The 25,259-nt window shown below is 33.6% G+C and overlaps 1 protein-coding gene across 1 annotated transcript; it reads right to left on the bottom strand.

Moving 5' to 3' along the window:
• Positions 1–1,599: 1,599 nt before the first annotated feature.
• LOC117100619 (putative E3 ubiquitin-protein ligase UNKL) lies at positions 1,600–24,658 on the bottom strand. Its single transcript, XM_033240405.1, has 14 exons — positions 24,516–24,658; positions 24,203–24,412; positions 15,388–15,710; positions 12,812–12,950; positions 11,286–11,488; positions 9,879–9,988; positions 8,812–8,967; positions 7,913–8,147; positions 7,322–7,435; positions 6,505–6,659; positions 5,239–5,478; positions 3,707–3,802; positions 2,902–3,063; positions 1,600–2,152 (listed from the first exon to the last, which is right to left on the bottom strand). The coding sequence occupies exons 1-14, from the start codon at positions 24,584–24,586 to the stop codon at positions 1,982–1,984; spliced, it is 2,385 nt and encodes a 794-aa protein (XP_033096296.1). The 5' UTR covers positions 24,587–24,658; the 3' UTR covers positions 1,600–1,981.
• Between the last annotated feature and the right edge of the window lie 601 nt (positions 24,659–25,259).

The following is a 25,259-nucleotide window of genomic DNA, read 5'->3' as shown; positions in this document are numbered from 1 at the left end:
ATACAGCAGCAATTTCCAACTGTTATATAGCAGTTAGCTCACAAAATCGAAACAAATTTGCTTGATTAAATGCAAAGGAATCAAACCTGAACATTTACAAAGACAAGAGAACTTATTTAAAAACCAGCATATATATTCCAAGGGGTTCACTATAGTGTTTAATACAGGTCTCCTTCTAATGAAAGACTCCTCCAATTAAAGACCATTTTTCTGTGGTCCCAAAATTAACATGTCTTTTATTTTTATTATTCTAATTAGAGACCAAAGCTGCTGAAGACCATGAAAACCCCGGTCCCAAAAGTGGTCTTTAATTGGAGGGAAACCTGTATCTGTAAAGGTTTCCATGCAGAAAATTACACCATGTTTGCCATACAAGACACTTTTATGTGGTTTAGTACCATAGTAAAAATATGAATGCTTGTGTGCGCAAATTAGTCAATATTCCACTACTGTCATAGAGTCATGGCTTCAACACTATAAAATATACACTAAAACACAGAACAAATTAAATAAAGTAAAGCAAAATAGTTGTTCCAATGAGCAACCATGAAAATATCATAACGATAAGTCTAATAGTCATTCAAATGCATTTAAGCTATGAATCTATTTGTCCGGTTGCGATTGCTTTAGCAGATTTTCTTCAATAGATGCACTATGCGCTAACATCTGATAGGAATACTGAATATAAATGCATGCTATCGCCGAGGCGTGTGCACTGATTTAGTAAATTAATGTCGACCCTCCTCTGCTCAGCAACGGACCATTCCAAAGTTACAATGAAATAACCAATCAATAAAAATTACAGTATTCAATAGGCATGGCCAGGATTAGTGTATTTCACACATCCTACAATTAGCCATGATCCTCTATGAATGGCTGACGTACTGTGCGGCCTTGGCAACAATATCTAAGGGGAGTTGACTTATCAGAACGGTTCAATGCAGGCACTTTATACCTTACACAACTATTTTGCTGAGTTGACCCTCGGGTATTTTTATACCAATATCAAAGACCTTATAAACAAAAGAGAACATTCTCCACGATTTCTGTGTGCAAATTCTGTAATAATGCAGTGTATGGCGCCCTCTTACAAGCGATTACTTCTTAACGTTGAATACTTTGACCATAACGTACACCGCACGACTTTACCTTTACGCGTATCAATTAAAAGTGTCGATTTACAATGCGCACTCTCTTTAAAACGACAATAAGGAACAAAAATGTACTTGGTAACAAACACCTTCCATGGCATGGCAACAACTAGGATGCCCTCTCTCAAAAGTGATTACTTTTCTGCCAAATCGATGCTTCTATTTTGTTACGCGTACATTGCGGAGAACTCTATCTTGTGTTTATAAGATCTCTGACCAATATTCATTTAATGAAAATATTTTTGGTAGGTGGTGGAGATTTTAATTCCGTAAAAATCTCACATAGTATGATGGAAAGATGCAACTTAAATGTCAACTTGGCTGGTAAAAACTACAGTAAGTGAAAATGATCAAATTTGTTATTTTATATATATATATATCTGTCTCTTATACACATCTAGATGTGTATAAGAGACAGCCATTAGACCCTTAGTTCCTTGTTTAAATAAAAACAATAATCTTAATTTTGCAGACGTTTCTCAATTGTTATCCAAAAGTTAATAATTTGATTTGTTAATCATCTATTTGAAAAATAACTAAAAGGCATTTTAAAGCATGATATATTTCTGCTTTCTCCTTAAAAGGAGAAATAATAAACATCAAATATATGAATAAAGTTTAAAATAATATTTAAAAAAATAAACATAACCAAATTCTAAAACATAGTATTATATCTAATAAGGAACAAAATTAAAATAATGAATATTCATCACCAACTGGCCACATGATGTAAATTTTAAAAATTCATCTATTTTTTAAGGGAACCAATCACGTTGGGCCTCTGTTCTATCATATCACCCTGACGACGTAACCCTGACTAGCAAGCAAATTTATAAATGAATAGTAATCCTTTGTACTACATGGCCGTGACAAATACTACAGGTTGATTTATTCGGGGCGCATAATTCACAGAACACAAGGTGATAACACGGCGCTACAACCACGTTGCGTGCTTTGTCTTGACAACCGTAACAGCTAGATCCTTCTCGTATGTGAATTACCTGAGAAAGTAAATAAATAATTGTATTTATTGGTTTATTTATTTTTAGTACAAGTTAACACAGGGGTTGATTTCATCGCAGAGTTGCACAAGTTCTCTAAATTAAAAACTTGTGATCTAATTCGCTTGGGAAATGACCTCTATACGAGCTTACTACATGTTAGCTACAAGTGAGGTACGACCTTACAGAGTTGATTACGAGTTATGTACGAATTATTCCAAGAAGCACCAATTTACTATGAGATTTACAAGAATATTACGAGCGTAACGAGTTTGTACCGAATTAGATACAAGTTAGGTATGAGCATTCTGATTAAATGTTCCTGGTGATCGTAACCAACTCGGTGCGCTTGTACTGGTTTTCAGGGGGACAATTGATAATATGGTAGAAAAAACATGCAGATATCGGAGAATTTTCAGGAAATAATATGTTAGTTTCTGGCAGATTTTTGCTTGCTTACAGTTCTGTGTGAGACCGTCTCAATATTCGATTGACTCCTGCAACTAGGGATCCCTGTATTAACATAATTACAAATTTCAAACACTACAGATGTGATTGTAATGCGACAGAGTGCGCGGGACAGATCAGTTTCAATGTCGAAAACAATCAGCATACAGTGTAGGGTCACCGATCACTAACACTCAGTAACGATGCATTTGCCGGCTGATGAAACGTGTGCCCATGATTTTAATCCTTATTACAGCATTTAAAATTTTTATCTAAAAGCTTTGAAGAAGTGGGCAACTTACCTTTTCTAATTTATCAAGATCTGATCTCAACTGAAGTTGTAATGACTTTAATTTATGTAGAGGAAGCCCTTTAAGATCTGATGTACGGTTGAGTACATGTAAATGAGGCCCTCCACTCAGCCCTTCAATTTCAAGTTTTAAAACCTTAGCTTCTTCCTTAGCCTAGAAAAAAAAGGAAAAATGTTAGTTAAGGAACTAATTTTTTAAAATTCTCGAAACAACAGAGAAGTGGCATCAAGATCAAAAAATATATCAGGTTAAAAGACTCTTGCAACATTTGTCATGAAATCAAAACAAACCAGAATGAACAAACTGTGCAAGACATGCTATGTGCAAATGTTTTATTCCACCAACACCTCTAACCACCAGTCCAACGCTGGGAACTCAATGCATTCTACAACTGTCGTACAACTGCCGGCCGACAAATCCAACTTCTTTTCGTTTGAGGACGCGACTGAATTGTCCCTGGCAGTAGGGACGGATCCACTATTCATAGAATAGCGTCAGCGTACGACCGTCGGACAGTGAGTGCTCAGGTTTGGACAACAGCAATAACAAATGTGTCAAGTAATGATGGAATGATTGTGTCGTATACTTTAAAAACAAATTTATATAAATAACTAAAAAATAGTTTGAAGCTCTGCCCACACTATCAAATAAATATGATATGCCCATATTTGGATGTAATATGAGATCATCATGCCTATGGTGATGAGAGGTTGGCAACACAGACCCCCGTCATTTTGCTAGGTTCTCTGTAAACTTATGATTCGTGTATGTTGAGGAATGATAAAGGAAGGCTTACTTCTTCCTTTGCCTGGACAAGGGCTTGCTTTTCCAGATCAGCTGCTTTAGCTTTTTCATTAGAATCAGAAGCCTCTTTCTTCCATGCATCACATGCCTATCAGAGAAACAACATGCAGGTTAGAAATCAGCATTACCATGGTAGCATCATACCATTATATTACCATGGTAACATCATAACACAACTTTGCCATGGTAACATCACAACATGATATTACCATGTAAAATATCACCTCAACAACAGCTTAACTTTATATTACAATGGTTACATTATACAATTATTATCACAGTATTGAATTACAACATTATTTTACCATGGTAACATAATATTTTATCACCATAGTAACACTATATTACCATGGCAACATCACAGCAATCTAAAGTGATCTTTGATTTAAAGTAGAATTAAAAAAAATGTATACTACTGTTAAGTATTGTAAATGCACATCATACTAGATATAATTTCAATCATACAAAAGATGAATAGAGTAGAGAAACATACTCAATAACTTATTAGTACTCCAGTGGAATTTACAAAAAGTGAGAAAAATAGCCATGCATCAACCGTTCCTGTTGCTTCCTTCACTCCAAAATCATCAGTTATAAACATTGATTGGGTATGAAACTGTGCCCTTCCAGTGTATTACTTATCCTTTAAATTTGATGGGTATTATAAAAACTGATCCCTTCTTATGTGTTATCAAATTTTTCAAACCCTGTGTTCTCAGGACTAATGACAGAATGTGATTGGGTATTGTAAAAATTGTGCCCTTTCTATGTGTTACCAAATTTCAAAATCCAGTCTTCTCATGACAAATGGTGGAATTGGGTATTGTAAAGACTGAGCCATTCCTATGTGTTAGCAAACTTTCAAATTCCTGGGTTCTCATGACTAATGATGGAATTTAATTGGGTATTATAAAGACTGAGCCTTTCCTATATGTTACCAAACTTTCAAAATCCAATGTTCACATGACAAATAATAGAATGTGATTGGGTATTGTAAAAATTGTGCCCTTTCTATGTGTTACCAAACTCTCAAATTCCAGGATTCTCATGACTAATGATGGAATTAGATGGGTATTGTAAAAATTGTGCCCTTCCTATGTGTTACCAAACTTTCAAAATCCAATGTTCTCATGACAAATGATGGAATGTGATTGGGTATTATAAAAATTGTGCCCTTTCTATGTGTTACTAAACTTTCAAATTCCAGGATTCTCATGACTGATGATGGAATTAGATGGGTATTGTAAAAATTGTGCCCTTCTGATGTGTTCCCAAACTTTCAAAATCTAGTGTTCTCATGACAAAGGATGGAATGTGATTGGGTATTGTTAAAGTTGTGCCCTTCCTGTGTTAGCAAAATTTTGAATCCCTGTCTTCTCATGATTTATGACAATGTATTTCAAACAACTGAGCTTTTCATGTGTTACCATACTTTTCAAACCCTATGATGGAATGTGATTCAGTAATTAACTACAGAAATTACTTCAAACTTTTTCTCTTGCAAATCTCAACCAAAGTTCTTACCTGCTTTGCTTGGTTCCATGATTCCTCCCAGCTTTGCAATTTGTTCTTTAGAATAATTACTTCTTCCTGTAACCTTTGAACTTCACCATTCGATAATGTTGTGCTTGTAGACATCGTGGTAAGCAGCGGCGATTGCGGACCACGAGAAGGAGAACATGACGTACCTATATTATCCATCATCCCAAGTTTGTGCAGATTCGGCAATGGATTTGGTTGACTAAAGAAAGCATTTTTCGCTGCCTGTCAACAGAGAAATGTATAATTTAAATAGATTTAGATTAATATTATTCATAACATAAAAACAATATGAACCTGTCTGCCGATTATCAGTAGCCTAGTGGTCTGAACGCATCGTCATTAAAAACGATCCGTTGTGCGAGCGCTGTGGGGTTGCATTCTCCATGGAATCGCATCAACGGCCTGCCGTCGCCGTGCACAGTGAGTGACCAGCTTAACTATAACATTGTTAAATCGTAAAACTGATTGCACTTGAATCTAAATATGCAGAGGCTTTTAATATAATAGGTAGTTTTCCCCGCATGACGTTAACCTTAATGGATGAATTTATTCATCTGGAGCTGCGAAGTATGTTAACTTCAGGATTTTATGTGCTCGACATGTTAGCTACGGGTTTACATAACTTAAGCGCATGCGTATTTTTATTTGTTTACAGAAGAGGCGGAGTTTTGCGTTGCATGTTGGGTACTAACGTTAACGTTGTGAGGCAAAAACTACCTAGTAAGATTTTGTGTATGCATGGTTCATGTAGTCGTGAAAGGTTCAGCAATGTGTTTGGTGTTAAGCCCCTGTCCGGACTATCATAGCTTATTTGACAAAAACTGCTGGATGCCTGATGTCATAACCATATTTAGCCATATCACATGTTATTGTGTTGTGGGCAGGGGTTTAGCAAGTCGCACTGTTTTCAAGGGACTTTTCTGTTTAGAAAAACAGCATGGTTATTCATACTGGCCGATTATTGTGCGGTCTGGGTGATTTGACCAAGAAAGTTGTTCATGCTGTTCACACTGTGGCGTTTTATTTTTGTTTAACTGACCAGATACATGCTTAGTGTGACTGAAAACAAAAGTCAATATGAAAAGGGCTTTAGAAAGTGGAGCTCCCTGAAAAAAAAATCAAAAAAATCACTGTCTCAAAGCATTTGAATCCGGAACTTTGAGATTGGAATGGAAGGTAAACATCATAACTAGAGGCTAACAATAGCATATATTGTTTAAATAAACAAAGCACATTAATTGTTCTTACTATTTCTATTTGTTGCTGCTGCTGAATATGTTGAGGAACAAATGCAGGTGGAAGAGAATTGAGGGGCGAGCCAGGACTCTCGGATATAGTAGTCTTTTGACTCAAACAGCTAGTAGACATAGGAATATTCACAGGGGCAGTACTGCTTAGAAGACCTAACAATTAGAGAAAAACATCATATCAGATCATATATAGTATATATACTATCTCTCCAAATTAAAATTCTCTATTTGTCAACAATATTTAAAATACAACAAGATAAATATATGCAAAAATAATAAATGCGTGCTCCAAATAATGATTTTTTCCCTTTAAATTTAAAAACAGTTGACCCCCCCAAATGACTGTAAATAAAACTATTGGAAGCAACATCATTATCAACACATTCTAATTATATTCTACTCCAGTAGATTTACATTATTCTAACCTAGTTAGGATTAATAAATCTTTATGATTATGCAATAACACATTTTGGCAGTAAATATGTGTTGTAGTCCTATATTTACAGTAAGCGGTGTTTATTTGAGTATATTATACGTATCCATTTCACATCTAAAAAAGTGAACGTCTCCCTTGAATAAACATGTCCTCGAAAGCCTTTCTCAACAATAACCACCCCTGGGTGTTATCCGTTAAAAAAACATAATTCAGAGGTTTTTGTCTTTTTTTCCAGATTGTAACACAAAAATGCCTTAATTACCAAGTAACACATTTACTTTCCCTTCAGAGCATAATAAATAAAACCAAATGTTCCAATCATCGATTCAACTTATTTTTTGTTATTATTGTCATATAAAACATAAACTTTAAAACTCACTTAAATGACCAAGGCTTGCACTAGAACTGCCTACTGAAGATCCATCGTTATCACCTATTAACTCCCTATCAAAATTTGTAACATCTTCTATTGAAATATCATCCAAAGCATTACCTGTTAAGATAAAAAACACAATGCATCATCAACAAACTTTACGTAAAAACTAGTAAATCTATGTTGATATTGTCAGTGTTTTAATTTACAGTGAATAGTATTGATTTTTCATAGTAATACTATTAAACATCAGAGAGTAAATAGTAATGTCTACTGCATTGCATATAAATTTAATACAACCTGGTTGACAATGTTCCATCAGACTATTAACATCACTATTAAATTATTTGAATGTTTCCAAATATGATATTGATATCAAAGATTACTATACCATCTTATGTCAAGGGGTTTTCTCTTTTTGGAGAGAATAGACAATTAGTAGGTTTATCCAGGTAAGTATACATGAAGTACATGACTGAGTATGACATTTGAATGTTCACAAAAAATATTGAAGATGACTGTTCCATTTTTATGTCAAGGGGTATTCTCATTTGGGAGAGAACAGCTAATTAGATGCGACTGAATGAGCATGCTTACCAACAACAGAGCCGACAGTATCACTAGGTGGGTAGAAAGGTGTTGCGTTTACTGACATGCTAGAGGGACTCGGTGTCCCGGGACTAGGGAGGCCACAATTTGAAATACTAGATGCGAACGGGCTACCAGGTGAGATGTTGTGTGACATCAGTAGGTTTTGTTTCCTTCTATTCTTCTCCTGGCTGTCTATTGTAACATCATTATCAACATTCTGAAGAAGTTTCTTTAGATTTGTCTGAAATTTCAGAGAAAAAAAAAGGCATTTAAATAATATCACATGATTTGGATGTACACAAACACACACTTTATGTGGTCATTTTGTGGCACCTTAAAAAGATGAGGCTTACTGAAACGGTCCATTGTTTAGCGTACACTCACAAACTCGACAAAGCGTAGAACTGCAGTCGGATGTATTAAATTTTTTCTTTACACAAGCACCGTTACAATGTTGCAGCAAGGATTTTCAAACAGTGTAGGACAATATTCAGGCTGGACCAACTTTGCGAGTAAATTCAAATAATATGGACCCATTTTCTTAAAAAGCTCACCCATTTTACGCAAAAATATGAACAATTTGGACCCATTTTCTTAAAAGTTGAACCATTCTACGAAATATATCTGGACCCATTTTGTGCATAAAACAGCATAATTTAGATTAATTTTAAATAATGTGGACCCATTCTTTGTGGACACAATAGAACAACTGTGTGGGACCTTCCCAACTGTCCAAATAGCTGGCTACTGCATTGCCACCGTAGGGCTTATACTTTACATAAAATGTCTGGTACTAGAGGAATCTCGTTCATGAATCAGTTTGAAAACTGAACCACCACACTACTCTCTCTTGAATGTATTACTTTACTTCATTTAAATATTTTCCATAATATTTTATCCCTTACCAGCGTATCTTCACGTTCAGAACCAGGTGCTTTCTGATAGGATCCACTTTCAGATGAATAATTACTAGATTGACTGTTGGAACGAGGCTTCCCTATTGGTCCAAGATTATTGGGGCCAGTTGAGCCGCCATTAGTTGTGACTACCATGTTAGACGGCTATGGAAAGAGCAAACCAATCAATTACTTGTTAGCACAGCTTTTGTTGGTACAGTTCAACGTTCATTACATACGGTAATTGATAAAAATATGGCTTCCACAAACTACAAATTACTACATACGCCAAGGAGGTTATGTATTCACTGCTGTCTGTTAGCAAGATCACGCAAAAACTAATGAATTGATCATCATGAAATTTAGTGGAATGGTACATAAATAATCAAAGAAAGGCACCTTTCAATTTTTGGAAGAACAGGTCAAAGGACAAGGTCAAGGAAATTAAATTTTTGACACTCAAGCATTAAAGACAATAATGGAATTGCACCTTGCATTCAAGCAGCACTCAAGAAACAAATGTGCCTGAATATGGTGGGCGATTCCATTATTTTCTTAAAGGTAGATTGCAGTTTCACCGATCATAAACGGCCTGGGTATTGTAGTGCTGTATTTAGGCATAGGGCAGGGGTAAGCAATCTATGGAATGACGTCTCTAGTTTTGCATGACATGACGCTAGGGAATCATGTCATGCAAACGACAATGATAATCCTCCTAGCATGCTCAGATGACGTAACGTAATTATGTTTTAGATGTTACTGTTGTGCAATCAAATGCTCCCTAATACACACGATGTGTTACATCAACATGTGTCAGTGTGAGGGTTACTTTAGTTATTTTATATTTAAAAATGTAAAGCCCTTCTCAGACCATCAAATTTTAACAGAATCCTGTGACATGCCCAAATATGGTCATGATGACATCCCATTATGACTATATACAGGCGTACAACAGTTTTTTTGTCAAAGGAAATAGATAATCTGGACAGCACTTTACATTTGTATTACATTGTTCGTGATCATGAATATTTATATGTTTGCATGCACATCGGCCATGTTTTAGGGTTTTATCTTACCATGCTCTGCATTGCTGATGTTGTCGATTGGAACAAAGACATCTTACTTGGCATTGATACTTCTGGAGTATTAAGTTCTTCTAGTATATTTTTAGCATTACTCATTTCCTCTGCAAAGAAATACAGAAGTTGTAAAGAGGGAAGATATGCACCATAGGGGGAGGCGTTCACATACAATATTGAAGTTACAAAATTGCGGCAATGGTTCATTGGCCTATACATTGTATTGCTAATACATCTCAAAACAGCTTAAAATGACCCCAGATTGAGAAGACCCAAGGGCCTCAACCAGGGTCTCACAGTACCTAACCAATTTCACTTTAAAAGCATTTATCTCCCTGGTATCTATGTCTAGTTATTAGTCATTACTGATCCCAATGTTTTCAAATGTGCACTCAAGACTCACTTGTTTGCCAAGTACCACCAACATTACTTTTCTGAGTGTTGTATCTGTTGTACGTTTTGTGTTGTGCTTCTCCTGTTATTGTTTTAACATTATCAATGTTGTGATTTTGTGTTTAATGCTATACAGTACATGCTGTCCGAGTCCCTGAACTATGAGAATTAGCATGCGCTTTACAACCCCAAGAAATAGGCACATCATGAATGCCATTACCAGTACTGGATTAGGACTGTGGGTTTTAAGTAATATAAGCTGAATGTGGGTCTCTAATACCTACCTCAGTATTTTAATATTCATCAAATCTTTGTGAAATATATCAATATCAAATTAATAATTAAGAAGTGCAAATATATAACTCGGCCAGCAAAAATTGACCCATAATCAATTAAGTACACAATTACTAGCCGTGTACAATAGGAATATGGTGGTATTGTTTCCCTTCCCGTAGGCTTACCTGTATACAGCTGGTTAACAATAACCAGGTGTAATAACATGCCTAATGATAATATGTAATGAATTTAGACCGGAATTGGGTGAATACGATACAAATTGCCAAGAACAACAGTCCCCTGGAATGATGAGTATTCAAGCACTTTGTAGTCAAGTTATTATATTAAGTCTTCCTCAGTCTAGCTTATAATCTCTTATGTAGCAGCTGGTTTATAACCAGGTATTTCAACACTATCCACAGTAACAGTTGGCACGCTATAACAATTTTCATTTTAAAAATATTCTGGGTTCATCTATAAACTTAGTTATTTACTTTACTTTTAACTGAAAATTGGTATGAGAAAATAATCACCTTATTGTAATTCCTTATTTTTCTTCTAAATTTATTTGTTTCTCGAGTTCAATTTTATATCTATGATTGCAGATTTTCTATCTGCAATGCCACCGTAATTTAGATCTATTATGATCTGACCTGGTTTGATTTTTCTATTATTTATAATGATTTGGACTGAATAATGATAAAATTTAAACTAATTCTCTGTAAAATAACTTACGGTCTACATGTGCAAAAGCGCAGAATGGGCCACGTGGACAGTAGCCTGTTTGCTGCATATCGTTACATTTGGTCGACTTGTAGATCTCCGGATGAAACTGTTGTTCAGTCCTAGTGTGGCAATATAAACAATTGTCCCCTTGATCACAGTTAGAAATTTCACCCCACTCGTCACCATGCTTCACATTAGGACAGGGTGTTGACCTATCAAGTAAAATATATTAGCATAAATTAACAATATAAACAATTTAATAATAATGATGATAAAACAGCACTTATAATGTGCCATCTATCTAGCATGCTATTCCGAGTCGCAGTGACTCTTAAGGGAAAAAAAATTGATTTAATAAAATGCAGATCGATTAGGTGATTAATATTTGCAAAAAAAGAAAAATATTATTTGGAACACAGTAGAAACACTAAATAGGACCACACATGTTAAGAAGCCAAATTTATTAAAGTACTATTAAAAAACCAATCTCTATTATGGGACCATTCTAGTATGAAACCATATTTTCTCCTGCCCAGTCTAATTTTAAAACTTGGTAATGACAAATAAGCACACATGAATTATGGGTCCCTATTTTTGGCATGCTATCCCAACACCAGCGTACTGTCGCCAATTGTTAAACTGAGTATTAATTAGCATAAGAATGTGAAAGTATTGTATAATCAGCCCATGAAATTTGGGAAAAATGTTGTTTTATTGTTTGTTTTATCGTTATCTTTGGCAGAAATATCACTTTCGTAAAAGCTACGATCGTATCATCACAGGCTGCTTCAAAACTGCCCATGCATGTCCATGCGCATGCCCAGAATGATCTATCAGGGATTTTCCACACATGTATAGTACTTGTCAGTCTCAGTAGTGAAGTCACGATGCGATCGTGATCGCGTTTAAAACGGACGGTATTAGGCCTACAATATGTTTTGTTGTTTTTAGATAATAAACAACATTTTAAATATGATAATAATAATGTAAAATGAAGACAAATAATAGATTTAGATAAGTATTACGATCTACGCGGCCCACGTGTCTTCAATTGGGCGATGTTGTGGGCCCTGGCTGGCTAGCGTCGTTTATCTAGGCCTAGCCTACGAAACGATTAGGCAATAAAGACAAAATGATTGTACACAAATCGTACGTACTGCATGCCTATTATTGCATGCCAATAGTTCTTGTACAAACAAATCTGTTTTATGGACCATCATTTCCTTGGTTTGACGACGTACATGAATTTAAGTGTCTGCTATAGCCTGTTTCAGTCGAAGTTTTTTGACTTTCCAAGCAGTTTTTGAAGCAAAGAAATCTAGGCCTAGGTCGGCAAAAAATTGCAGATTGCATTCATGGGCTGTATAATTCAGTAACACTTTTACTCATAACTTAGGCGATAGTAAGTCAATTCCAGTTTAAGACCCATCATTGTATGTGGAGAATATGAATATATTAAAAAGTCAATTTTCATGATTTTGTCACTGATGTTAGTTTTAGCATGGCAAGCCCCATTTGTTGCACCAATTTTGTACCTGTAACATCGAAGTTTCTTTGGGCTTCTTCTTCTATCTCTAGCATTGTGGTAGTGAGGACAGGCATAGCCTTGTCTGCATAACCTAGGGGGCTTCTTACATGGTTCTGTCTTATAGTAGGCTAAAACATGATTTGTATCTGAAAGTAAAATAAAATATTATATCATTAATAGCTTTCACACAATAGCTGTTTAATACTAATTTTTGAAACAATAGCATCCAAGTTTCAAATGTATAATGCTTTGATTTTCAAATAAATAAAAGGATAAATCCTGTCCGTAATGAAATTAAAAGATAAAAAATTCAACTTTGTTTATTTTACTTTGTTTACTTAAACAGTTATTAGCTCTTACAATTTAAACTTGAAAAAAAGAAAATAGATTTCCTTGTGAACTATCAGATATTTGTTGCATAGAGCCTTTATTGGCAGACAATAATCAATTTAAGGATTTTGGTAGTAAAGAATTATAAATCAATAAAAACTGAATCATTTTGATTTGTATTTCATTGAAAATTGTTTGTTTGCGTAATACTTTTAAATGAGCAATTATATTTCAATACAGACAATATAATTTAAACATATTATACATTTAGTTGCCATTGAATCTAGGCCTTAACCTAGATAGTACGGTAGATTGTAAACAAATATAGAAGTGAAACTAACATTGTATTATTGTTATTTAAAATCATTATCATCTCATACAAATTGTAGCCTTTTGTCCTTTACGGTACATATTTTTTCTTACTATGAAACAAATCTTTTAAGAACTAAGTCCTAGTCCCAAACAACAGGGTTGTACTGTAGCTATAAAAAATGAAGGGTGAGTGGTGGACAATTTAAGGGTGGGTAGATAACAACATTGGTGAATGCTAAATAATATGAGTGTAAGGTGGGTGGGGGTGCCATGAATTTAGTTTTAGACTGGGTGGAAAACTTCAAGGCTGTGTAGCCCCACCACCATAACTACATCATTGTAAGAAATCTAGATTTCAACATAATTTTATATTGAAGAAAAGGTTAAAATCAATTGAATCATATAAATTTGAAATTAGATAAGATTATTAAAATCAAACTTCAGTAAAGTGTGTTATAATTTTTACAGGAATTAACTGCCAGACACTGCAATACATAGTACTGGAAAATCCTAATTGTCTATGAGCTATTATTAGATGATCATTGACCTCTAGTTTTTTATAGGTCAAACAACATGAATTGGAATTGATTTATCACATAAAATATGATAGAATGACCTAAGCTATTACAAAAATCATATTCCATATGAATTTTAGACATCTCCATCTGTTCTATTTCTCTTAATTATCATAATAGAACATGAAAAATAATAGTTTTTCATTAGCATGTAAATAGAGAAACCACTTCCTGATTTTGAGCTAAAATATCATTTATTGGCAAAGTGCCAATAGTTAAAAACATTCACGGACTTCCCCTGATGACTCAGGAAATTTGTTGGTAACGAATCAGGAATGATGTGATATTTGCATAGGTCAAACCAAGTAGGTCGGCCAAGCTATGTTGTCTGACGACCTATGATGTTGAATGCTGAATAAGAATGCCAACGTTACGTAGGCGTTCTTTGTCTCGACCAAATGGTTTATTAAAGAACAGGAACATCCGTGTATCAAAATCATCAGACAATTAAAAACCTTATTTGATGCCAATAAAAATACAACTTAATGTGTATTCAATTGATTTTAACATTTTTATCGAAATTTTAATTAAAATTTTACAAAATGCAATACAAGATTGATAAAAAATAAAATTCTGTGACTGTATAAAACACTTCAAATGTGTGTATCTGAAAGGGTAATTTGATGATGGGGATGGGGCCACAATGTACATAAGAACGGAATTAAATTTTATACATGGGATCAGTCATTTCCTAATTAGGCAACAGAGCGTTTCTTAATGAGAATGACCAAGTATTGAAAAATGCATAGGCCTTCATTCACAGGGGGAAAAAAAAAATCATTCTCTATAAAAAATATGATCCTGTTACTATTATGAAAGTATAAAATATACTCCGAGTATTAAAATGCGTGCCATTGTGTCGGGATTCAATATTTTTCATCATCAGGAATCAGCAAGATAAGCTTAGTTATATGGTTAATTGTCACATTAATCCAGGCTCTGGAGGGGAAAAATTTATTGCTTTTTTTTTTCTAAGACACAAAAATGGTGTTTGATGAAAGACTTGAGAATGGTTAATGAGATATTGATTTTTGAATATTTAAAAAATGGAGGAGAAGGGACATAACCACCCCTTTTTTCCACCCTTCCCTCATTTTTTAAATATTACAAAAATCTGTATCGCATTCACTGTTTTCGAGTATTTTTGTTTCTTTATACAACATATCAACATTTTTCCCCTCCAGCACTGGCTTTGAAGACCAAATTTAATGCGAATTGATGTAGCCTAGTGGTCTACCATGTTTATGAAGCTAGATACAAACGTTTTCAAACACAATTAAATTATGACACCAATTGAATTATTGGATATCAATTCCGACAATAACAAATGTATGTCTAACTACAAGAAAACTGAAATATAGCATACCTTGCCATTTAGGGTCATCGACCTGTACAATCTTATCCTTATCAGCTATACTAAGAGTTTGACTTAAAGAGCTGCCATTGGTAGATGAGGACTCCGACGAGACCGGTTGCTGCTGTTGCTGCATATCCTGCTGTGCCATCATCTCTCGGATGTCGTACACGGGTTGACGTAGATCGTGCGGCCCATGAGCAAATGCGCAGTGAGGGCCATTCTTCACACAGTGACCCCTGGCATCTGTTTCGTGTACACACGTGCCAGTCTTGTAGTATCGAAGATGATATCGCCTTTCGGTATCACCAGTGGTACGATGTAAATAGGCACAACTAGAAAAAGAGGATACAGCATTAATATTAGAATAAAAATTAATAGGGAATTGAAATATACAACATAATAATGTGTATGTTGTACTGTGCGTCTTTATTTTACACACTACTGTATTATAAACAGTGTATTAAGGTCAATTCAGATAGGAAAATATCAACTGTATCGCAACATAACTTACCAGAATAGTGAGGAGTCGGGTATACAGTAATAAAACCCCATTGACAATGTGGAAAGCAAGAGTGGGTTGACACAGTGCATGGGGAAATGGATAAACTAGGTTAACGTCTTAGTTATTTATATACTTCTATTCTTGTATTAATCATAAGTACATACAGTAAAATGTCCATTTTACGAATAGTCAATTTTACAAACAGTCTTTGCTTCTGATGACGTCATCATCGATCAATTAATACCGTTAAAAAAAAGTCTGATTGCTAACGTCCTACAGAAAGTGATAATGTATGTTTTTCTTAATAAAATCAAGTTTGTTGTATTTATTCAATAATAGTTCGATCTTTTCTTCTATTTCTGCTATAATAATCACAATATCATGATATAAACATAACCAAAACAACGAACTACCAACGCAAGTGCCGTCAGATTGAGCACACATGTACATTTACAATGATGCATAAACAAGAATGTTGGGGTCAACAACTTATTGACATCATGAATGCTAGGTGATTGCAAAATGCATGTAAACAACACAATTCGGCCATCTAAGAACTAGAAAGAACACGATAGAATGGTCCATAAAACATACAGATGTTTTAATAAGAGTTAAAATATATTTTGTTAAGTGAAAAAATGCCAGTGATTACATTAATTTGGTTTTTATCGAAGTTAAATTCCGCTAGGCTCTAGCGAGGTAGACCATGCTCCTGCACTGTTGGTTTGTGCTAGGCCTGGCCGCAGTCAGCCTATTGGTGATAAATGGCAGAGGATAGCTAGGCCTAGGAAACGGACACCCGATCTACTGCAGGTTACAAAAATTTTCAATTTACGAACACCCCTTGGTAGCAAGGGGTACGTACGTAAAGTGGACGTCTTGCTGTACTGCATGTTATTTTTATTAATGTTAATAAATTAATTATTTAATTTAAGCTAGTTAACATTATTATATTTAGTTTGCCAAGCTTAATTATTCAAGTCTCACAGTTAGGAAATTATCATTATTGTGTGAGTGGTTTCTTCAGAATAAAAATACTTTTTTCAATATATTATTTAACTAAGACAGACCATTGCCCAAAGGAGAATTGGGTATTCTTATACTAAACCCACTGGGATACTACAGTTGTGGATTACTAAAATTGATTAACTTTTACAATGATGATGGTATTCCTATTCTAGAAATGAGAATTGTGTACAGAAGAATAGAACCTTTGATAGAGTAGTTTCAGTTTGTGTTTATGTAGCATTTTTCCCTAGAAACGTTGCATGCTAAAACGAATGCCATTAAAGATGATTGAATATAACAAAATTGTTGTTTTGTGATATAACACTAACAGTATTATGTTATTTCTTTAAAAAATTATGTTTTGTTCCATTATCAAAATGGTAGTGTTGAGCAGTTTATCCGATATTGGATTATGATGTCAAAACATTTGTCAAATTATTAATGTACAGTAGGTTATTCTTTTGAAGACATAATAAGTGTGCTATAAAAGCAATGAAATGGTCAAATAGCTAAAATTTTTGGATTTCAAAGATTTAATAGTATGTCTCATTGATGTACCTAAATAAAATTCTCCACAAATGTCATTTGAAGGTTAAAGTTTGTTATAAAAACATTGTAAGTGTGCTATAAAAACAATGAATTGGTCAAATAGCTAAAATTTTATGAATCCAAAGATTTAGTATTATGTCTTATTGATGTGCAGTACCTAAATGAAATTCTCCACAAAATGTCATTGCAAGAGGTCAAAGTTTGCAATGGAAGAAGCTATGTAAATAAAAGGAGTGGAGGTATAATTACTGTAGGTGATAAGGCCAAAAATGTGTTTTTGTTGCCAAAAGAAATTTGAAAATTTCAAGGTTGTATAGGTTTGGTTGGATTTTCTGTATGTTGTATTTTCTTATTGTTGGTTGATTTGCCATCAGAGCTAAATAGATTTCCCCCAACAACTAAATTTTAATCCATTGTATAAAATTGTTTATATTAAAAAAAAAGCAAACATTCTAAGATTCTAGGTAAAATAAGGAAACTTTAACTAGTTCCTTGTAAGCAAACATTACTATCGCTGATAAGCATTGTACTTTAGATTACTATTTAAAATTTTCTGTTATAGGCATAATTTTTTTTTTGTAATTTTATGCTTTTTATATCATCATTATCCATATTTTTTTTTAGTTTTGAAGTTTGTTTTGTTGAGAACACCAATCTTATTTCTTTTATTCTACTTGGGACAAAAATGTTATCTTTATAATTATCTCCTTAACTGTTTTTCACATTAAGAAACACATCCTAACATCTGCCACTTAGGATATTTTATATATCTTTATAAATGCAGTGTTCATTGTTATTAGTCTATTGTGAACCTAGCAAGATATACAGACTCTTAACCTTAAAAACACAGTGAAACAAAGGATATTTTACTAAGGATCTGTTTCTGAATTTTAATGCATTAACCATTGAACAGAGAGAGTATAAATTATCAGATATTACTAATAAAAATATACACTTTTTAATAGCCTTGCCTAGTTCAACTTAAATTGATTATACCTTTTATGTCTAAAGAATTATACAAGTTTCTAAACCACAGATTGCAATAAAATCTCAGATTTTAAAAATTTAAGAGGTACAAATTAATATAAATATAATGGGATACTCTCATCATGTAAGGCTTAGGACATTTTTTAGCCGTGAAAAAAAAAATTAAGACAATGGCAGGATTTGAACCGAGAATTTTGGGGTTAACAAGGTAGGCACCCTGGATACTAATCTACATTCCGCTACATTCTGTTCAGATATAAAACTTAATAAAGAAATTTAACAAGGACAAAAGTTTATAAAAAAATGAAGAAAGATAACCCCACTTAGCCTGTAAAATGTTGATGGTCCTGGGTTAGCAACAAATACTGTACAGTACATTAAAACTAGAACTAGACCAATATTCAATAGCTAATAATATAAGGGCTAGCAACTTGATGGGATTGTTGAAATTGCTGTCGAGCAGGTCTCTTGAGAGTTATGACTGAGTATTTCTTTAAAGGCTAATTTTACAGAAAATCAATAAGTAAATATAGACATTCAGAGTAAAATATATGTTTGCTTAATATCAATGCATCAAAATATTTCAGTAATCAAGCACTATTAATTCATCTCAGGATTTCCGTGGTTGATTTTCTCCTTCGTTTTTCCCGATAAACTTTAGATTTGATGTAAAAATTCAATAGGCCATAATATCGTAATTCAATTACAATGTAAACTTGTAATGATTAGTTTTTCTGGTTTAATTTCAAGATGTACATGGTTAGCCGAGGGTGGGAAAAATTTTGTTTTCTTATTCAGCAAATAGTTTTGCCAAAAATATCCAGATAGATAGGAAATAAGATTAAAATTTTATTGGTGAAAATAAACAGTGTAGTCAAGAAATGGCTAAATGCTTTAAATTTATATAAGGAAGAAATACACATATTATTTTTAAAGATTTCAAGGCAGCGGTGGGCGTAATAAAAAATAAAGAAATTTCGGCACATATGTCTTTAATTTGCTAAATTTGACACCGATTTAACAAAATGCTTTAGCTAGATAACCATCCAAAATTCTGCAACTATTTACTGTACTATCGCAGATAATTCACAGAATTCATAAAATTATAAGGATCGTAAATATTTACAGACAGGACTCGGATCAAAATATGTTCTAGATTTAGTATGAATTACCAATGTTTACCAAGGTATGCCTGGTGTTATATTCTACACTTAACTCCTTACTACAGGCGTTATGCATAGGACTTCAGCTTGTTTATTTAATTGACCATAAAGAGTTAGTGATGAGGAATAAACATCAAATGCCGACCAGCCAATGATAATTAAGGATAATAATAATAATTCCGGACACTTCCTTAGTGTCTTCCGGACACTTTATTAGTGCAGGCATGGAGGTATTTTATACCTCCATGGTGTACTACATAGGTGTGTATCATTGGGTGTCCATGGCTTAATGGAGTACTAATGAGTAACAGAAGAAGTAAAAGATTATATTCAAAGGTCGGAATAACCTATGTAGTGGATTGCTCTGCCTGGTGGTTTTGAGGTCAATATAGTGAGAGGGAATCCCTACTATTATTTGCCTGATGAACTACCCAAAAATGAAGGGATGATTTAAACACTAAATTATGAATAAAAAACAAATTGTTTTTATCACCTGAAAATCAGACTCATTTTTATGCCCACTCCTGAGATTTTGTAGTGCCCTTTTTTTAGAAGCCGTTCACAATTATTAACATTTTCTCAAGTTTACAAACAGTACTCTCTTTCGGTACACTCTCCCTCCCCTCCGAAAGTGTACATAAAAAAATACTGATTTTGCAAAACCCTTCTCTATTTTTTTCAACTAAAGTTTTATATACTTGGTTGCATAAACATGTCTAATTATATCCATGGTTGCATTGTAATTGGTCATAAAAATCTATTATTTAAAAATATTGCATGCTATTTTTACATTTTCATGCATGTAAAAGGGCACACATTTGTCTACCCCTCCCCCTAGCGTACTGTTTGTACACTTGTGAACATGTTGATAATTGTCAATGACCAATTAGTGAAACGGTCCTAATATAATATGGCACTAATTAGCCAGCCATACTGTATCAAAACACATCTAACAATTTCTCCTCCAAGTTCCACATGTTGTTTAAAATTTTGACTCTACACAGGAGGGGGAATTTTTCTGGAACCCCCTCCCCTCTTGGTAAGATTTTGAGCGAGGGATTAAATGGAGCTGCTACTACATTTTCTTATCAAACACTCTTACTAAACATACTTGAAGAAATTTATTCATTAATAAAATTTTCAATTATATTATTTTTATTCACGGTGTTGGACGCTTGATTTCGTCCATCCTCAAACTGGGTGCTTCAGACAAAGCCATTTTGCTAAAATGTTGAAAACAACAGAGGAGAGCAATTTTTTCCTTGCTCTCCTCTGACAATCTTTCAAACATAGTCTACAAAACCAAGATTGAAAAAGTCTCACAATACCTAGTGTTTGTAATGGTCAAACAAAATAAAGGTGAATTAAGGACTGGGATTATTTTTATGTCTTATTTGGGAATAAAAATTTACATATAAATTTACTTTCATTGTAAATACATTGATTAACTCTTTCTGATAGATAAGCACTACAACAGAGAATAGTTAAGTTTCGATAGGTTCATCACCACAAATTTTGGTAATCAACAGTCACTAAAATTCAATTAAATTATTCTCTCTTTTATTATTTATTCTTTATTGTATTTAAGGGTCCTCATCAATGGAAATATAAGTCTTTCCGGCTTTCCTGAGTTATCCTTGGACTTTCGCCATCATAGTGTATGTTTTTTATTTATCATTTTATTGTTTTTTTGTGTGATTTGAGATTTTCTGAATAAATTCATTCTCTAATTGTCTAGGCCTACAGATTATCATAACCATGCCATAATTATTACGGTAATTCCTTACATTAAATAAGGGGTATACAAGTCCAAAACAATTTTTACAGAGCCTACAGTATCTCGTCCCATGGGCCTCCAGCAAGGAAATAGGGTATGTCATTAGCCTCCGCAAACCTTGAACCCAAATGAACCCAACAGAAATGCATAAAGTACAAGCCGATGACAGATATTGGACAGCATTTTCTATCAAAACTGATTTAAAATGTATCGACAGAGTGTTTCCCAAAATACAGTAACGGTCTACACTGTAATTAGAAATGATGGACTTTAAAGTTTGTATACTTATCTTATAACGTTCTGTACATGCCATAACTTACTTTGTTTACTTTATATTTATTTACCATGCACCTTGTTTTATATTGTGTATTTTTTAATTAAGTTTATCTTCTTTTTATGAAAGCACTGGCAACTGAAATTCATGTGAACCATGTTGTGCACAATGACAATAAATTATCTTGTTTCTTTTTTAGGACACACTGTAAGACACCTATCTTACCTATATAGCAAATATCAGGAAATAAAGACATACAACCAATGTAAAGGTATTAAATACTTAAATAATAAATTTATTGTCTTTACTATAGGGTCATTTACCTCAAATCAACCATGCACTGATGTCACAGATTGTCTTAGACAAAATTTCACAATCACTTGTAATATGGGAAAATCTAAAATGTGAACTTTGTATCCAAGTTATTATGAGACATGCATTATAAAAATGTGTGGTTCACCCATTCATTATAATTGTGACTACAAATGAGGCATGTCATGGCGAAATGGTTAAGTTGTCGCACCAGCAAGGATTGAGTAAATGAGCTATAAAATACGGGAGCTCAAAAAATTGCCTAAAAATCCAAATTTGTTTTTCACTATAGATCAACAGTTTAATGTCTTATTAATCATGTCCCAAAGTGGTCAACAAATCGTTTATTTAACCTTATTTTGATAGTTAATTCTATTAAACAAGACAGTATAATTACATACTCCAAGTATTAAAATGCACGTCAACCTGTCGGGATTCAATATTTCGACATTAATTATGTCATCATCTATTAAACAATGTATGCACAAATAACTTTGTAAGGCAATTACTCAAAATCATGTTTATCTTCACTATAGGTGTGCTGTACATTCACTTTCCTATAACTTAGGCTTGAAATGTCCAATTTCAATGAATGACCCCTCATTTTAAAGATCACATATACAGGTATCTGAAAATACCAATAATTTAAATTTCAATTTTTGTTACAACTTAGTCATTTTGCCATAACATGCCTCAAATTATGTTATTGGTCACTTTATAAACAAAATTATTAGTAAATATTTTAAAGTAAAACATTTAGGCAATGAAACAAGAATCAATCTAAAAATCAATTTTTTTTCCCCGGTAATTTTATGATACTATATTTATTCGCATAAATGCATTTATTGTTGAGAAGGGTTTTTGAGGGGACCTATTTGAGGGAGGTGTTTATTCAAGGGACACTTATTTGAGGGACGAGTTAATTCTTTTTAGTGTATAAAATGGACGAACGTATATACTCAAATTAACACCCCTTAATTCAACTGCAAATGTGAAACTACAATGCATAATTACCATCAAAATGTTTTATTGTATGATCATAAAGACTTATTGATCCCAATTTTGAGACAGAAAATACTCCTGCATTCACTGCAATGGTTTTTGCACTCCGGAGAGCAGATGAATTTGAAGCTCGCATAGGTAGGCTGCAAACCAACTTGCTCTCTGTTCTTAAAAACGATTTATTTGATAGAGGTCTTTTATTAGAAAATTATAATGATTTAGTTTATCTTAGAGAACTTGCCTCAAATCGAAACTTATGGATTAATTTATTCTAGAAAGTTAAATTATGTTTGAAGTAGAGACAAATATTATACATGTACATGCAGGACTTTAGGGATGTATATTTAAAAGGGGGGGGGGGGAACCATTTATTCGAATAAATATAATATGTACTGTATCTTTCCTATTATGATTAAAAATTACTGCAGGTGGATCTTTGCTTCCACATTTTGTGTCTAATAGTAATAGAAGTTCTTAAATAGTGTTCCATCAAGATAACTCCATTTATTGTGATTTCTCTATTTTGGAAATTCCAAATACTATACATGTCCATTAGAGTGAATAATTAGATTACTAAAATAAACAATTGATTATTTCAATCGAAAATATATAATACTTAGTAAAGTGAATATTCTGTTTTTTATATTAAATGTTTTTAAAGTCATTATCAATTACAATCAAATACTTCTATCTTTTTTTTATCATTTATGATTAGACTAGGCCTAGAAGAATATTTGACCTACATTCATTAAATAAATAAAAACCCTTCTTTTTTATTTCAACTATTTATTTACAAGAAAATATGTGTAGAATACTGTTGCTGAATAACTCTCTCAAAATAAGGTTAGAAATGTTCAAGAGAAACTAAAAAAATAGTGTTGAGACTCGAGCGAACGTTATCCCCACCTGGCCTGCCATGCAGCGCTCAACACTGAACACAACCACACACACATAATGCGCGCCTAATCCAAATCGCCGTAAGTTTAAAATACACAGATTTTAAAATGTAATTTACTTTATAATCTAAGCAAATGCTATCAAAATTGTACCAACAATTAATTAAACAAGGGTATTTTATTCTATCTGTAGGTATAAAACAGATAATGATAGAAAGATAAGTGCAATTCATGAACGGCAAAACCACGGTACTCGACTCGAGTGTCAACAACATGCAGTAAACCTACACAATATGGCGACCACAATAACAACCACTCGTCCAATCGAAATGCGAAAATTCAAAATAGACTTACTCTTCTCCATCGGCACATAATCCTGTAGTTTCATCATATTTCGTACAATAAACATCAGGACTATAATTAAATATTCCATCTCGTCTACGAATAGGTCTTCTCCGCCTTTGATTCATAAAATGCCAATGAAAACATGTAAACGGCCGATGATTTGGGCACTTGTGCTGCAAAAAATCTTGGCATTGTTGAGTTCGAAACTCCTTTAGGTATCTGCAAATTTAATCACGTTAAATTGGGTGAATATCCATGACAGTTGTAAACTATTGATCTTAAATGATTAAAGAACACAATTCAATATAATTATAAGACTTACGTGTAATGAAAAGGCTTTTCAGGCTGAGTTGTTAAGTTACTATTAGCAGATTTCTGCTGCTCGGACGGCATCTTGCCAAAACATTACAAGCCCGCGCATATGCTACTGCGCATGGCTCTTACCAGGCTGATCATGACGTCAATAATTAATTGACAGATCAATGAAGTCACGTGACGGGGAATCCCAGCATTTGTAGGCGTTTCGCACGTGGACTTGTTTACGTTCTGAATTTTGACTCAAATACATATTCAGACTAAAAGATATCAACACATACGTATAGTGAATTATCCAGCAGTATTACGTCATCAAACCAACGTTGAATAAATGAGCAGACACCTAGTATAATACGGCCTCCTCGACAATTTGAACGAGGATATCATATGGTATATGCAATGCAAGTGACATTTAATATAATGATCGTCTGAAATTACAATATTAACTGCATTTTTTTAAATACATTTTTCCTGAATTTTACACGATTGTTTCCGAGGATTCGACTACCAAGTACTATTCAATAGTCACCTATACTTATTTTTATTATGTATTACGGTACTTTAGGCAGGGAGTTGTTCACTATAACTCCCTGCTTTAGGGAAGGGCAACAAAAAGTCGAGAGACACTACAGTACTTGAATATCTGATTCTTTTCTACTGTATTATACAATGCTATAAGCAGATTAAGTTAGTCTCGTGCTCTGATACAACGATATAATCAATCAATGGGAATTTTTGGGGAATGGAGGTC

The sequence above is a fragment of the Anneissia japonica genome, unplaced genomic scaffold (assembly GCF_011630105.1).
Source record: "Anneissia japonica isolate Jap-2015-1 unplaced genomic scaffold, ASM1163010v1 scaffold287584_len476085_cov161, whole genome shotgun sequence".
NCBI classification, from domain to species: Eukaryota; Metazoa; Echinodermata; class Crinoidea; order Comatulida; family Comatulidae; genus Anneissia; species Anneissia japonica.
Note: the sequence above shows the minus strand (reverse complement) of the source record. Positions and strands in the feature narration are given on the sequence as shown.

Coding starts and splice junctions, on each gene's coding strand:
- LOC117100619 (XM_033240405.1), bottom strand. CDS start 24,586: ATGCCGTCCGAGCAGCAGAAATCTGCTAATAGTAACTTAACAACTCAG. Junction 7,436..7,912: donor TACTGTCGGCTCTGTTGTTG/GTAAGCATGCTC, acceptor TTATCTTAACAG/GTAATGCTTTGGATGATATT. Junction 3,064..3,706: donor TTGTCCAGGCAAAGGAAGAA/GTAAGCCTTCCT, acceptor TTTTTTTTCTAG/GCTAAGGAAGAAGCTAAGGT.